Source organism: Bombyx mori, chromosome 4 (assembly GCF_030269925.1).
Source record: "Bombyx mori chromosome 4, ASM3026992v2".
Lineage (NCBI taxonomy): Eukaryota > Metazoa > Arthropoda > Insecta > Lepidoptera > Bombycidae > Bombyx > Bombyx mori.
Window position 1 is genome coordinate 9324777 of NC_085110.1, and position 17620 is coordinate 9342396.

General features: G+C 37.0%; 1 protein-coding gene across 1 annotated transcript; it reads left to right on the plus strand.

Moving 5' to 3' along the window:
- The first annotated feature begins 5844 nt into the window (after nucleotides 1-5844).
- On the plus strand, nucleotides 5845-17539 carry LOC101744558 (ankyrin-3). Its single transcript, XM_004927381.4, has 9 exons — nucleotides 5845-6101; nucleotides 6280-6769; nucleotides 7271-7428; nucleotides 7645-7820; nucleotides 8837-8987; nucleotides 11457-11581; nucleotides 11660-11789; nucleotides 11991-12174; nucleotides 12281-17539. The coding sequence occupies exons 1-9, from the start codon at nucleotides 6020-6022 to the stop codon at nucleotides 12639-12641; spliced, it is 1857 nt and encodes a 618-aa protein (XP_004927438.1). The 5' UTR covers nucleotides 5845-6019; the 3' UTR covers nucleotides 12642-17539.
- Nucleotides 17540-17620: the final 81 nt, after the last annotated feature.

The window sequence follows — 17620 nt, forward strand, 5'->3', positions numbered from 1 at the left end:
TGGCGACCGATGATTGCCCGAGCGCTGGTCGCTTGTTCGTTACCGATCGAACATCAAAGACGCAGTTTCTGGTCGATACAGGTAGCGACCTCTGTGTTTTTCCTCGGTCGGCATTGCCCGAACGCCGGCAGAAGACCAGCTACCAATTATGTGCAGCAAACGGAACGCCCATTTGTACATATGGTTACAAAAATTTAATTTTAAACTTAGGACTACGCCGTGACTTCACCTGGCAATTTATAGTCGCTGACGTCACAAAGGCAATAATAGGTGTAGATTTCTTGTCGTTTTACAATTTAATTGTTGATTGCAGGAACCACCGTCTTATGGACAATAATACAACACTCGCGGCCCCGGCTTCTCCTGCCTGCCCGTCTGATGTTGTTTCTTCGGTAAAGGTACTCATTGGTGACAGCACATACCATCACATACTAAGAGAGTATCCTGACATCACCCGTCCTTCAGGTATTCATCGCACACCAACACATAATACGTTACATTACATAAATACTACACCTGGGCCACCAGTTTCATGTACACCGCGTAGGCTGGCCCCCAACAAACAAAAAATTGCAAAAGAGGAGTTTGATGCGATGCTGCGTAATGGCACAGCCAGACCCTCAAAATCACCATGGTCATCTCCGTTGCATTTGGCCCCCAAGAAGGACAATGGATGGCGACCTTGTGGGGACTATCGGATGTTGAACGCCAGAACAGTGCCAGACAAATACCCAATCAGACACATTCACGATTTTTCACACAGTCTATCAGGGTGCTCTGTGTTTTCCACTATTGACCTCGAAAAAGCCTACAATCAAATTCCCGTGAACCCTGAGGACATTCCAAAAACGGCCATTACAACATGCTTTGGGCTATATGAATTTCCATATATGACCTTTGGACTCCGTAACGCTGGACAGACTTTTCAGCGTTTCGTTGACGAAATGCTGCGTGGTCTGGATTTCTGTTACGCTTATTTGGACGATTTTTTAATTTTTTCGAAAGACCAAAACGAACATGAGGACCACTTACGTCAAATTTTCACCCGTCTTCAAGAACACGGCATGGTCATCAACACTGCTAAATGTGTCTTCGGTGTAAGCGAGGTATCTTTCTTAGGTTATAGTATATCAGCCAAAGGTACCAGACCGTTACCAGTTAAAGTGGAGGCCATCAAGAGATACCCTGTTCCTAAGACCGTTCGGGAGCTCCGACGATTTTTAGGGATGATAAACTTTTATAGGCGGTTCATACCTAATGCTGTGCAGAGCCAGGCTCCTTTAAATGCCTTATTAACAGGATCTGCAAAAGGTTCTCACCCTGTACACTTCACGTCAGAAGAGACAACAGCATTCAACAATTGTAAAGAAAGCCTTTGCAAAGCTGCAATGCTGGCGCACCCAGACTGTGAGGCTAAGCTTGCAATTATGACCGACGCCTCCGACTCAGCCGTAGGTGCCGTGTTGCAGCAGTGCAGAGATGGAAAGCCATGGCAACCACTTGCATTTTACTCCCGTAAATTAAGTCCGTCACAGCAGAAATACTCGCCCTACGATAGGGAATTGCTTGCCATCTACGAAGCAATAAAACACTTCAGGCATATGGTCGAAGCACGGAATTTCATCATCTACACAGATCATAAGCCCATCTGTTTCGCATTCCATTCGCGAAAGGAAAACTGCTCACCAAGACAGTTCAGACATTTAGATTTCATCTCACAATTTACGACTGACATAAGACACATCGCAGGTAAGGACAATGTTGTCGCTGACAGTCTCTCACGGATCGAGGAAATCGTCCAACCGGTGGACTTGAACAAATTATCCGAGGCCCAGAAAGGCGATCGTGAGCTCGGACACTTATTGGACAGTGATACGTCATTACTCTTAACAAAAGTTAAACTGCCGGGATCGAATGTTGAGCTGTACTGTGACGAGAGTACCAAAATCATTCGACCGTATGTCACTAAAGAGTACCGACGTCGGGTATTCGAGAGCTTACACTCCTTAAGTCATCCTGGCGCTAACGCAACGACCAAATTAGTTACCGAGAGGTACGTTTGGCCAGGCATGAAAAAAGACTGTAAAGAATGGAGCCGCGCTTGCATCGCGTGTCAACGTGCCAAGGTTTCCCGTCACGTAGCTTCACCAATTGGAACCTTCAGGCTACCAAAGGCTAGGTTCATGTACATCCACATCGACCTTATAGGGCCTCTGCCGTTCTCACAAGGTTGCCGATATTGCCTCACTGCCATCGATAGGTTCACACGTTGGCCTGAGGTGATACCGATACCAGACATCACGGCCGAAACGGTTGCCAAGGCCCTAGTGAGTGGATGGTTTTCATGATTCGGTTGCCCATTGGACATCGTGACAGATCGTGGCCGCCAATTCGAGTCTGCACTCTTCAAAAAGTTATCAGAAATTATCGGATTTAATCACAGACGTACTACAGCTTATCATCCAGCCTGTAACGGACTCATTGAACGATTCCACAGGCAGCTGAAAGCCGCCATCGTCTGTCACGCCAAAGACAATTGGATCGAATCTCTGCCCTTGGTGCTTTTGGGTATCCGGAATGCATACAAGGAGACCTCAAGACAACATCTGCTGAACTTCTGTACGGTGAAACTCTCAGACTGCCAGGAGAGTTCTTTCAGGCAAAAGTTGATGACACAGAAGACATGAGCGACTATGTGGTGCGTTTAAGAAACTTTGCCAAGAGACTTCAACCGTTACCAGCCTCCCGTCATGGTAGCAAACCAACGTTCGTTTTTAAAGACCTTTCTTCAACCAGCCACGTATTTCTAAGAGATGAAACATCGGGTTCCTTAAAAGCGGCTTACACCGGACCACATGAGGTAGTGCAACGAGGAGACAAGGTGTTCAACCTCCTTGTCAATGGCAAAAGAGTTACAGTTTCTATAGACCGACTTAAGCCAGCCTACACACTACACGACTCAACTACACATACTAATACAGCAACAACACATACTAACACGCACATACTAATACCCACCACCAATTCACCTACTGAGAGAAGCAACATCAGAACGACGAGGTCTGGTCGTAAAGTACGATTCCCAAACTATTATCGCCCGTAGGACGGTCTCTGGAGGGGGGTGATGTGGCGTGTATATATTTTGTATAGCTTTAAGTTTATTTTATTGTATAGTGTTATTGTATTTAGTCTAAAATATATTTTATGTTAAATTAAATAATATTATTTCCGGACAAGCAGTTAAATTTTATATATACAGTCAAACCTGGGTAAGTGAGAACTGGATAAGTAAGAAAACTCTATAAGTGAGAGTAATAGCAAGGACCCGTCATTTTAAGCTCCCAAAACCTCTATTAGCGAGAAACAGAAACCTCTGTAAGAGAGAGTCGTTTTTTCCTCATAGACCTCCGTAAGTGAGACTGCTACCTATCTATACCTCTATAAGCGACAGCCGAGCTTTATTTATATTATTTAGGAGGAACAAATGACAAAACAAATTACAAATTTAACATCTGCTATTTTATGACTCATTTTTAACTTTCGTGGTACTTCTTATCATTGTTTTTGTATTGTTTTCTCGTGAATATTGAACCTATTCTATTTCATGGAACTAAATAACGATGTTATTTTATCGTATTCTTTTATCGCATTATTTTCGAATGGACACGTGTGCCTGTGTACCGTCCTGTTTGTCGGACTTACTCAGTTTATCGTTAATCAATTGCGAAGGAAAGTTCTGTTCTGCATCATGTAAACGGAAAATTAAAGTACTGTCATTAAAGTCATAAACTTAAAATAGTGAATGCATTTGACTGCGGAAAATCGCGAATCGAAATTCAGAGGGAGCATTAGCGAGAAACTCGGGTTAGTGAGAAACCTCTATAAGCGAGAATGAGATTGTGCTCCCTTGAACTCTCGCTTATCCAGGTTTGACTGTATGTAGTGGTGGCTACGCATCCTCGGCGCCCGCGGCCCGATGGAGCGGCTCCGCTGCCGGCCGTTCAGTTCGATCAGTTGGCTCGCCACTACGGACACGCGCGACGTATATGTCTCTGAATAACGCTGCTTCCGATTAGCTATAATTTTCTATCTAACTTCAGCTTTGTTGCTTTCTCGTGTGCTTATATTCCTTCTTGTGGTGTTGACTATTATTGTGTTAAAATAACAAATAAACTGTATAAACCTGTGGGAACTATTATTCAGTTTTAACACCCTACGCTTCCTAAAACCACAGTAGCAGAGCGTGGTTGTTACGAAATAATATACTAACACACTTTTATATATTAGTATTAGTTACGTCGATGTTTTAGAATTTACTATCGAAATCACAGTTTTCTTATTTTATTTTACTTCACGAAGTGACCGATATTTTTTACTTATTCTTGTGACACCTCTTGTTACTGCTTTCTATGTATATGTTTTCTTTTGATAAGGAGTTTCTATACTATTAACTCCAATATACGTAAACGCCACAAGCTGTTACCACCAAGCAGGACCATCGATTCTGAACTCTACTGCGAACAACTGATGAGATTAAGTCAAGAAGTTGAGAGAAAGCGGCCGGAATTAATCAACAGAAGGGGTGTGGTTTTCCATCATGATAACGCTAGACCTCACACATCTTTAGTCACTCAGCAAAAATTTAGAGAGCTTGACTGGGAGGTGTTAATGCATCCGCCGTATAGTCCTGACCTTGCATCTTCAGATTTCCACCTGTTTCGGTCTCTTTCTCTAGAGTTCTTTAGGCAGTGTCAGGTTAACATCACGAGAGGACTGCCAAAGCCAATTGTCGCGGTATTTTGATCAGAAGCCCCAAAACTTCTATAACAATGGGATCATGTCCCTACCTACAAGATGGCAAAAAGTTATCGAACAAAATGGTACCTACATACTCTAGTTAAATGTGAATAAACTATATTAAAAAATGTTGTGAATTTTCTTAAAAAATGCGAAGAAAATTTTCCCCAACCTATATATAAATAAAATATAAATAATTCAATTAGTGGTCTATCTGGAACCAGCTCAGGGGGAGTCATGACCCCCATGACACCCCCCCCCCCCTTTCTGAATCCGCCGTTGAAGAGAGCAAAGTTAAGCACTAAAATAATTACCACCACAAGAAGTTATGCAATTTTTTAAAAGTTAGCAGCTTTTATCATGCATATTCAGAGTTGTTTTGTGAACTTTCAACATTCTACTATTAAACTACAAAAAATGGAAGATTTTGCAACGAATATAAAACTAATATTGAGTGTCGAAAGATTTTCCTGGTTTTTTCCTCATTCACCTCTCAATCCCTAATCACCCCAATTTCGGGTACCTATAGCATTTGGATCTAGTCAGCAGTGTGACCATATGTGGCAGGATCCTGTCATTTTGGCAGGATTGGACTCTTATTTTAGCTTCTGGCAGTTTTTTTGGCAGTATTGGGATAAAGAAAATAAATTTCCTTATGGCAACACAATAAAATGTAAAAAAGACAACCCTGAAGATACTTCGTGAGCATGTAGGGGATTTCCCCATACCCTGGGTGGACGAGCTCACAGCCCACCTGGTGTTAAGTGGTTACTCAAGCCCATGGACATCTACAACGTAAATGCGCCACTCACCTTGAGATATAAGTTCTAAAATCTGTCAACGGCTGCCCCACCCTTCAAACCGAAACGCATTACTGCTTCACGGCAGAAATAGGCAGGGTGATGGTACCTACCCGCGCGGACTCACAAGAGGTCCTACCACCAGTAATTACGCAAATTATAATTTATATAAAATACCACAGACTTTGGCAGGATTGGGCAGGTTTTCAACTAAATTATGGCAGGATCTGAAGCTAAGAGATGGTCACACTGCTAGTCGTATGTCCTTATGTACTGTCGTAGGGGTAGGGAACATAGAGTATACACATAATAAATTAAATCCGAATAAAGTTCAATAAAGTAATTAAATACCTACGTGATTACAGTCTAATATAAAAATATAAAAGGAAATTAAAGCAAGATTTCGTGTTCCTTATAACAAAATGGAAAATTCTTTAGAAGAAGCTTTATTTCAAGCTATCCTTCTTGAAGATCAGGGCTCAATCTCGCACTTATTATCAAAAGGTATTTAGGTATCTCAAGATATTAGATTTTTGTAACTCGATTAAAAACGAAAGCAACCGTTAAGTTTACTGATCAGTAGCTTAAAGTTTGTGCATTAAATATCGACAGTTACAAATTAAACTAATAAATTACATACCTATGTGAACTATATTAATTACTTGTTTTCATTTAAATACAGGGGCTAATCCAAATAAGACAGCAAGTCGTGGAAAGACATGCTTAGGCGAAGCTGCTAACACAGGAAATGTTGACGTAATGAAACTTCTCATAACAGCCAGCAAAACACCACAAAGTAAGAATAACCAAGCACCTTCAAGAAAAAGGACGTTAAAATGCCATAAAAGAAAGTTCAAACATGATGGACAAATAAGTGAAACAGTTGTGAAATTTAAAAACATTAATGAGAAAAAAATCAAAGATTATAGTGTAGGAAAATGTGAAAAATTAGATTTATCTCACACTGGACAAATTGAAAAAAATAAAGGATATTTTGTGTTTATACACAACGACGGAAGTAGTAGTGATGAAACACGCGTTCCTAGTTTGAAATCTCCGAAAAGCTCATCATCTATGACTCCTTCACCTCAAGCAGACTTGGAGTGGGATGAAGATATAGGCAATACTGCTCCAACTACCAGTGAAGATGAAACATGGTCATCAATGTATAAGTGTGTACTTATTTCACAATTATGTACGCAATTCTTATTTTTTATTTTATCTGAAGCTGGTAGATGAGCAAGTATTTTTGATGAGTGAATAATCCCATGCCATCAATATTGTAAACATTGGTTTACAGGCAGGTAAATTATGGAAACACTTAGTAGTGTACAACATATAATTGCAAAACCACAATCTCATATGTGAGGTATGTGTGATGTTCCTGGGTCAAAAGTGCATACTGTGCATGGGTAACTGGACATATTCCTTTTTTTCCAGTATTATCTGTGTAATGTTAGACATAATTTGTGATTTTACTTTTTATTTATTAATTAATAGAGTAAGTAGTTTTTAGTGACTGTCTTGAATGTAAGAGTATCATACAATTGTGAATCTGTAGTGTCACTCCACGTGCTCAGGAACACTCATGAAATCTGCTTTAAAATACTATATTAGTGATTAATCACATAATAATAATATTTTTTTAACTGAAAATTGATTAATTTTTTTAGGTGGTATGCAGCAATATTAGAATCCACAGGGGCTGCAATAGCATCAGCTTCAAAAGTAACTAATGGCATAGACCAGCAAGATGCCTTTATGAGAACTGCCCTACATTATGCTTCAGAACAGGGACATATTGATACTGCAAAGCTTTTAATAGAAGCTGGTTAGTGAAGTTTTAGTCAACTATGATTTAAATCAATTTGCCATTGATATTCTTAATTGTGCATTATTTGGCATATAAGAATGTATCAAAATATTTATTTTTTATTATTTATTTATATGATTAATATATATTTTTATTTACTATATTTTGTTTCGAACAATGTCAAATTTAACATTGAGTCATATGTAAATTGTATTTATTAATAACTTATTTTAGGATGTAAAATAGATGTTACAGCAAGTGATGGCCTGACACCTTTACATGTAGCAGTTGTTAAGAATCATATAGAAATTGTGAGACTACTTATTGCTGCTGGAAGTAATGTAAACTACAAAACTCACGAAAAAATGACTCCATTACACTTTGCATCTTCAAGAGGATTTTTAGATATTGTAAGTCAAGTTATATTAATTCACTAAATATTTGAAACCTCAAGAAAATAATTGCTTCTACATAGTAAATTCATTTAGAAAATTAATGATTAAACTTCTGTTGTGGTCATAAACTAAACACTTCCAGTTTATCAAACCTAAATTTTCATGTGGTGCAATTTGATTGAAAATTTATCTTTCATTAAAATAGCCAGTTTGGATGCGTATTTAAAATTTAATGTTTCTCGTACATTCTCATTACGTTTCGTTTCATTTAGTTTCTTTTCTAATTACATTTGTACACATTAAGGGCATGTGTAATAGAAATAAAACCTTCAAAGTGGCATTTTGGAGTACCATTACATACTGAGATGCTGATGGGCTCTGGTTACCACTTACATCAGGTGATTTGTATGATACATGGCTTCATCAATAGCTGAAAACACGATGCATAAAAAGCTATAATATTATATAGGCATTAGGTAAACTAAAGCATCTGAAAAACTTTTAAACACATGAGAAAGCATTTGTTTGACAATGACAATTACTTATACATTATTGAGACTTATTTATTCTATTTAATGCAGCCTTTCCCAAAGAGGGCGATAACGCCCCCTTGTCGGCGCTGCAGACCCAAAGGGCGTAAGAGACCCAAAAAAAATAGGGGCGTTGTGTAGAGGGGGGCTTGGGAGGCGATTTGTGATTTCATCTAGGTGGACTCTTAGACACCAACTGAGCTTTTGCTATAGTGGCTTATAAGTAGGTGAAAAAATGGCCGCACTAAAAAATAATTTTTCAATGTGGGTAGTAGACAAAATAAGTTTGGGAACCCCTGATCTAATGGCATTAATAGAGCGTATTGCGGACGGTTGTGACGTCATCAACGCTAGATGACATATTTGCGCGTTTTGTTGATAAAATTTATATCTACTACATTTGTATTGAAATATGTACATTGTTCGTTTTCAGTAATTGTCCAACCATTAATTAAATACAGTTTTGAAAATTGATCCTTATTCCATTTTCATATGTTACAGGTTAAATTATTAGTCAGTAATGGAGCACTTTTAGAAGCAAGAGACACAGCTGAAAGAACTGCATTATATCTAGCAGCAGGAAGGGGCCACTGTGATGTTGTCAAATACCTAATTCATAGCGGAGCCAATGTTAATGGTGAAGAAATTCATGGTATGTGATGATTTCTTCATTATTGTACTATTGGATATTTTCTATTTTTATATATCAACAAAACTTATTCTATATTATATTTGAATTGAACATAAGAGCTATATTGCCACATTTTCGTGCTTAATAAGATCGGAGTAGACATGGCCTTGCTGGTAACATTGTCGATCTCCACGAATGACGATATTCCCCCACCACGCGGAAAAGGTGCACATCCCTGATTCGCCGGGTCCGGGTTAGCTCTAACAGTACCCTGAAGGCATTAACAGACTGTTATGACTGTCGGTGCTTGAACCATTGTACCATGGTTCACTTGCCGATTAAATAATAATAATAATAATAATGTTTTTTTTTTTTTTTTCCTAACTAAACTGGTAGCCTGGAGCGGCTATTCCAGCGTAACCGTAACTAGTAGGTGAGCTCACGGAGCTCAAACCTGACGACGATGCTAACACGAACCTTAGCAAGAGCCGTGCTTCGCAGAATCTACCACCGGATCGGAAACGCGACCCACTGAGAAGATCCGGCGAGAAACTCAGTGGGCTGTGTCTGAGAGTTAATTTACTCGTCGAGCCTTTCGTCGCAAGCGACGGGTTCGACGAGGACGGTGACCGGTGTTTGAAGTACCTAGAAGCACCGTTAGTGGATCGGGAGGATCCGAGATGACGTGTTTTGGGCGACGTCGACTGCTTTCCATTCTGTCCGCAGGATCGGGAATGTAGTTACCGGCGGCCACGATGAGAGGGTTCTCGTGTCGTGCCGCTTTATCGAAGTGGCGCATCGACGCCGACTGTAGATACTTACTGATGGACTCTTAAGTCCAGATCGTCATGGAGGTCGACGTTCCTGACGAACCACGGGGCTCCAACGGCTATCCTGCAAAAACGGGATTGAATAATTTGGAAAGATTTTAAGTGAGTGCGGGCCGCGTGAGCGAACACTACACTTGCATAGGTCATGACGGGGCGTATGTAAGTTTTGTAGAGTGTCACCTTATTTCTAAGGGACATTTTACTTCGCCTACATATCATCGGGTAGAGACGTCCTAGAATGAAGGCGGCACGGTCGCATACCGTCTTAATATGGGGGCGGAATGTCATCCTACTGTCGAAGGTGACGGCTAAGTATTTGACCTTCGGGGCCCACGGTATGGGCTGGTCGAACATCGTGATTGGGCGAATGGCGGAGGCGGAGGTGTCGACGCGCCTAATCGGGAGAGACAATAAATAATGGTTGGTTCGAAGTAAGTATCAGTTGAATAGAATATTTGAAATGTATTCAACTGATAATTACTTTCCGGGTTAAAGATATTCTTTATTTTCAAAAGAATTACATAAATTCACTTAAATGAGAACATTAAAATAGTTATAATTAATTCAGATCGTGCAGTACATGACAATAATTTATAGTAACGACATGCGGTGCTGTGACAATTATTTAACAAAAACTATAAAGATTATTTTCTTAAAATGTATAAACAGGGTAGATTACCACAAAAGCGAGGTAAGTACAACGAATCGCCTCGACCAGCCTCGACTTTTAATAAATGTAGCTTTTTTATTTGATTGGTTTTGTTAATTTTGAGTATGTTTCAATGATACTATGTACACATATGGACTTATTGTTGTCTGAAATAAAATAAAATAAATCATTCATTCATTCATTCATTAGATAAGTCGAATGTTCATCTGACTTCGAAAGCCTAAAAAAACATTAATTAAAGAATAAAGAAACTAAGCACTCAGTTTTAAAAAGATCGGACGAACAGTCTTGGTGCTAGTGTGCAGCTTTCTCGCAACATTGTTTAGATGATTGTAGACATTTTTAATATAATTATTGACTGGTATAACTATATTTACTGAAGATAACCAAAATAAAACTTGACGTTTTGTAGTTCCATTTAATTAGTAATCTTGCAGATCTCTTGTGATAATAGTGAAACAAAATCAATAGTCATGAAACAAACCCTACAAGTATGCCGCATGATCGTATGAATATTATTACCTTGACACAAAAACTGAATAATGAAGTTGTATGTGAGATTGCTATATTATTTTAATCCGCAGTAAAATAAAAAAGAGACATGTAAATAAATAAACAATAATTCCCGAGAGTACATATATGCTATTAAAACCTTCGTTTTTTCTTTCAACACAGAAATTTTGCTGTGATATATACCTACGACATTATTCTTGGGGACTGTCGATCAGTACACATATTCGATCTTGAAAAATAACAGATGATGAAAAATATCCCTCCATTCACAATATCTCGTCCCTCCTGGCTTGCCCACCTGTCCTGGCGAAACTGCAAAGGCTCCTGGGCCACGAGCAATCCTTCATCCATATAAAAAAACAAAATCATCAAACTAACTCATTTTTTTTAAAGGCAATGATTAGGCATTTTTTCTGAATTTTATTCATTTCTAATTATTAATTGTTAAGTAACAAATAAAAAAATCGCTCATTTAAGGTTATACACCCCTATGTGAAGCAGTATGGCAAAGATATACGACGGTTGTCGAAATTTTACTATTAGCAGGCGCTCGCATCACACACTCGCATAGACTTTTGCATAATGCAATTATACAAAGACAGGTAAAATATAAGTCATTAATAGTCTATTTATCGTATTGAAATCTATATTTAGCTGATGCAACATACTTCATATTTCAGGAACCTATAGTTAAGATGCTAACTAAAATCGGTGGAGGTATAAATCTACACAATGACAATGGGGACACACCCCTACTTTTGGCGGCAAGATTATCGCAGCCTTCAGTTGCTAGATTATTGCTTGAGAAAGGTATCTTGAATTACTAGTGAAACCCGGCTATGTTTATATCGAAAATTATATCGTCTTGATAATTTTATGACAAACTGATGAAGTCTTTTACGTTGCTGTTATGTTAAAATTATAAAGCTCGTCTTTTTTTTAATTAAAACATTCGAATAGAATTGCGCTTGTGGTATTTTGGTCAATCTTTAAATAAATGTATTTTTCTAGGTGCTAATGTAAACTCTTGCAACAATATCACGGGTGCTAATGCATTACATATAGCAGTTGAAAGCGTGGAATCACCTGAACATTTTGAAGTTCTATTGAAATGTTTATTGGATTATAATATAGATATGAACGCTATTACATTAATAGGCGACACAGCTTTAAACAGAGCTCTTTTGCTACAAAAGTAAGTGAAAAAATCAAGTGTATTTCTGATAATTTGTCCATTAGCAGCACCCTCATTAACATGTATTGGTTTTGGAGTATATTTTTATATTTTTTTTTGTTTTCAGGGATCATGCCGCAATTTTGTTGATTCGGTATGGAGCCGATGTTAATACGTGTGATTTACATTCATGCGGTTTGGACAATTTGTCAATAGCTAGCAGGAGAGAGACGCACGTTTTAGCGCGGATGTTGCTCAAGGCGGGGCATTACGTGATACCTCAAGATCCTAGTATTACTACTAAATCAACATGCACTACAAATTGGGTACAACAGACTTGTAAACAGCCCTTGACATTATCAGATTATTGTAGGATAACAATAAGGCGTATGTGTAAAAGTAATAAATTATTTCGTTTTGTGGCCACGTTACCTTTACCCCGTGGTTTAAAAAGGTTCCTCATGATGGAAGACGAGGGGCTCGAATAAGTAGTATGAAATATTAAATGTAGACTAAAATCGAGTGTGCACTTGGTTTAAAAAGGTTCCTCATGATGGAAGACGAGGGGCTCGAATAAGTAGTATGAAATATTAAATGTAGACTAAAATTGAGTGTGCATTTTGGAAGGAATGTTGTATATAGTCTATGGCAAAGACTAAATTAGCTAAGCAATCTCAAACAGAACTTACATTAAATATAAAAAAAAATACGTTGAACGTTTCTGAACTTTTATCGTAATGTAATTAGTGATTTAATTATATTTGAAATACATTTTCTTAAATGCTACAATGTAATAAAATAGATCAATATGTTACATTGAACATTGTTTTTTTCATTTTAATGGCTTTTTGCTGTGGCTGTGAAATTGACAGGGCAAACTGACGATGATGTTCGAATTGCCATTCGAATGCTATCAAAGTATTTCATTGACTTAATCCTTAATATGTAATTTATCTAGTTAAGTACGTATGTAGTAAGGGGGGATATTATTTATTGCTTTTTATTTATTTTTGGGATGAACGTTTTTTTTTCCTACCCGAGCTGGTAGGCTTGAGAGGCTATGCCAGCGTAACCTAATGAGTAAGTGAGCTCTCGGAGCTCAAACCTGGGGGCGTTGATAATACAAGCCTAACAAGAGCAGTGATGGAAAAGGCGACCCACAGAGAAGATCCGGCGAGAAACGCAGGCTGATGTTTAGGTTAGGTTGCACATCCAACTCTGCCGAGTTCGACGAGTACGGGGGTCCCTCTTAGCGTTAGAGCTGAAGGCGTCTAATGCAAGGGTTGTTGGATCTGATGTATCCGTTAGGACGTGTGTCTAGAATGTTGACTGCAGCATGTGCCGAGTCGGAGGTGTAGTTTCCCGACACATTTCGTGTTTTGTCGTGTAGCTCTACGTGGAATATATAGATAGTTTCATTGCAAATAATCGTTTCTACCAGGATCATCGGGAGTTTCAATATCCATCGGTAAATTTTGTTACCGAGTTGAAAAACTCAATTAATTTGTATTCGACAAAGTACAGAATTTAGGTTCGCGTTAACGACCGTCTTCCAATAATTACAGGGGAAGTCGCCTGATGTTTTCTTATCGAATGATATAACTGTGTTGCTGTTGAAATTCTCTGACAGGCACCAATTTTAATATGTAGGTATATAGATAAATAAATTTATTCAATAACGCCTTTCACAATGAAGAAGTAACATGATATCGTTATTAAAAATCGAATTCGGTAAATTAGTAGTGTTGGATGTACGGGAGGAACGGTTTGGGTTTAAAGAGTGAGACAGTCACTATACATCGATACTTCGGCTTCTAGTCTCAAAGTGGGTGCCACATAATTTCACATCGTGTGGTCTATGGACTCTGGTAACCACTTGACGGAGAGTTTATTACAAGGGCATAATTATAGCGGTAGCTATCATGCGATAGAAGATATTTGACAAAAACCTGAAACCTCGTTTTCAAGGTATGTTTGCAAATGCACGAGTACTTAACAACAACATCAGGACTGTCTGCCTACCAGCAAAAATACCTGGTCGATGGAAAGTCTTCCTTTTGTCGTCTTTGAACCTATCAATAGCTCGATATACAAACATTCGAATAATATCAAGCAAATAGAAAGTTTTCAAAATTTCATTGTGCTCCGGAACTTCTTTGTGTAAAGCTATAATTTGTGTATTTCTGTTCTCTGCGTTGCCCCACTTATTAATATTACAAGAATATTTAATAAAAATTATCACTAAAATGGGAAAACAATGAAAATTTATGTGACTGGTTGCAAATAGAATTGGAAATTTATTGAATGAGCGCCTTTTTGCTTTTAATAGTTTTGAATTTAAGAGTTCACACACATATCGCCGACGTCTTTGGAATCCCACGAATCCTCCTTGAATGTGTGGAAAGGGCCACTAAAAATATAATTTTAAATTTGGAACTTTATACTCGATTCCCCGCTTCTATACGCGCAATATGGAATTTAAATTCGCTTATATCCATGGCTATCGCATTATTGTAAAGTGCTCGCCTTCCGTTCGCCGTCATAAAAATCATTCAGTAAACCTACCGTTGAAGTGGATGAGGAGTTTGAGATCAGGTGAGTCATGATTTTTGTATTCTCCGATTCAGGCTCTATTCTAAATTTACCGGAACACCAAAATATCCCCACCGCCTGCGCATCGCTTTGCGTCATTTGAACACTTTTCCAACTGCATTCAAACTAGGAGTGGGTGATATAAATCGTATATAGATTCAATATCTATATATCGCAGCAATATCGTTGAATCCGATATCGCCCCGCACGAAATCTATATATCGATATCAGCCGATACACGATATTGCTCGATGTGATGCGCATCGCCATATCGTACCGATTCGTGAATCGAAATCTATATTTCGATATCAGCCGATACACGATATTGCTCGATGTGATGCGCATCGGCATATCGTACCGATTCGTTAATATCAGCAATATTCGTTTGGTTCGTATCGAATCGGCCAGAGTGAGTGAGCGCACGATAGGGATATCATGTGATGAATGAAACAGAAACAGGCATTATCCATACAATTGTAAACCTTATATTTAAGTCCATATGTCTGTAGATTATTCTTAGCGTATCAGCAGGATACAATTAAGGAAAGAAGTTTCAACTTTCGACCCTAACTTGAATGCAGTATAGCCTATTTGCATCGTTGAATTTAATTTCACGCGCTTTGACCTTGAACTAGAATTTTTGAACAAGTGTTTATAAATACTTAAAAGTTTTTTGTGTTTGATTTTTAAAGTACACATTTTTCTATTTTTAGTTGAATCCAAATAATTGAGTTTATTTCTTGTGTTTGTATTAAACTTTTGAAATCTACACTCTTTTGGTATATTTTGTAATTTTAAATTAAGACACAAAATACTAAAAACTGAAAATAATGTAGCCAGTCCTAAGCCTGGTAAAAGCATGAAGGAAAGTTTTTTTGATATTTTTATTTTCATGTTCTTTTTATTACTTTAAGATCATATTATAAATTGATATCAGAAAACCAACCGTATAACGTTGACTTAAATCTATATCTACTACGATATTATATCAGCGTATCGTTTCAAATCTCAAATATCATGAATCGAGAAAATCTACTAGCATCCATCAATATATAGATTCAGAAAATATCATAGAGTTACTATTCTAACTGGAGTGCTTACTTCGTTTGACATAAAAACTAAAAATATACTTTATCTCTATGGCTTAAAGTTTATTTTTAAATAGCAAAAGATGTAAGGAAAAACGGTCTGAAAAGAGAATGATTATTAAGTGGTGGTGTCCCTCTCGCACATTTTACAAACAAAAAGCAGTGTTGCTAGCTTAGAGGATTTTCCATAAAATCTCGGAATTTGGACCCCCGTCTTAGTTATCAAAAATGGCTTTTAGTGGTTAGTGGATTTTTTAGTAGCTTGGGCGTTGTTGAAAATTATTGAAAAGGTTAAAATCAATCCACTTTACAGGATTTTAAACATTTTATGACAATAATATATCTAAATACATATTATTTAAACGATGTGACTTAAACTTAACTAGAAAATATTGCGACAATTTAGAATTTCCATCAACGTCAAAAATTAAATTGGTTCAACATAAACGTACAAAGTTATGGTGAATTTATTTTCTGATGATGACAATTTATTAAAATAAATTATATAAGAAGTATTGATTATATGATATATATTGATTTTTAATAGAACATCATATATTAATAAAGCTCATTAACAAAAAAAATATTGTTCTATATTAATAAGAACTCTGTTTAATGGAAAATTTTATGGTAGGTACGTAGATTTCTGATGGTTTTCATGTTGAATTTGGTGGGAAGCCAGATTAATTGTTGGCATCACCGAAAAAGAGCTATGAATGGATTAAAAGAAAAATGGCGTCTATTTACGTTTGTAGTGCGAAGTTAAAATGGCACTGATACAGCTTGTGGCTTGTTTTTTTTTTCGAAAATCGTGAAAGTTTCCGTGTAATCATGGTGAACACTTTTAATATAAGTGGTTTTAAGCGAGAATCCTCTCCAGTTTGTGGAATATCCTTCCATATGTCAGATTCATTGATAAAATTTTTACTAGTGTGAGCATATATTTTTAAAATGTGAGATATATTTTCTCATTATAATATTTAATACCATTTGTCTTGTAAATTGTACTTAATCTATGTCATATACTAAATTTGAAAAAACAATCGTGAAAACTATAATTTTGCAATGTATTTTTCATATTATAAGAGCCATCACGTGGTATTTCTTGAACTTTTTTTATTGTATTGAATAGCGTCGCACGCAAGCATGTATATCATTTGCCTGACGTTAAGCGAACGAGGAGGATCTTCTAGTAAATATGACTTTGGAATTTCTGGAAAATGTCCTTTAAAAAGGTCAAACAAGAAGAATCAAGTACTCAAACGCAAGAAATAAAAAATACCCCGAGAAAAGCAAAATTACGACAAGATGTTAAGGTATTGAAACAAAAACTTAAAAGTCGTGAAATAGTGATTGTAAATATAAAGTCGATTTTAGATTTATTAAAGAAAAATGGCGATTTTTAATTGAATTGAAATTTAAATTGCGAAATTTTAATGATACTCATGGTCCACTTAGATATTGATTAAAATAAATTATGTATTTCGTTGAAAAAAAAGAATTTACTTAAAAATAAATAGAGGAAATGTTATATTATAAGATTACAGAAAATTTACTGAACTTAATAATAATAATATAACCAATATTTTGTAAATAGAGATCAAGTACTATGTGTATTGTGTTATGTGTATTGACTTGTCATTTAAGAGTTATTTAATTGTTTACATATAACAAATAAATGAATTTCAGTTCATTTCATTTTATTACCCATTGTGTTTTATTTCCTAAAATGTAACTAGTAGACTTAATATACACGTGTCATGATAATAGCACAGAAGTAAAAATAC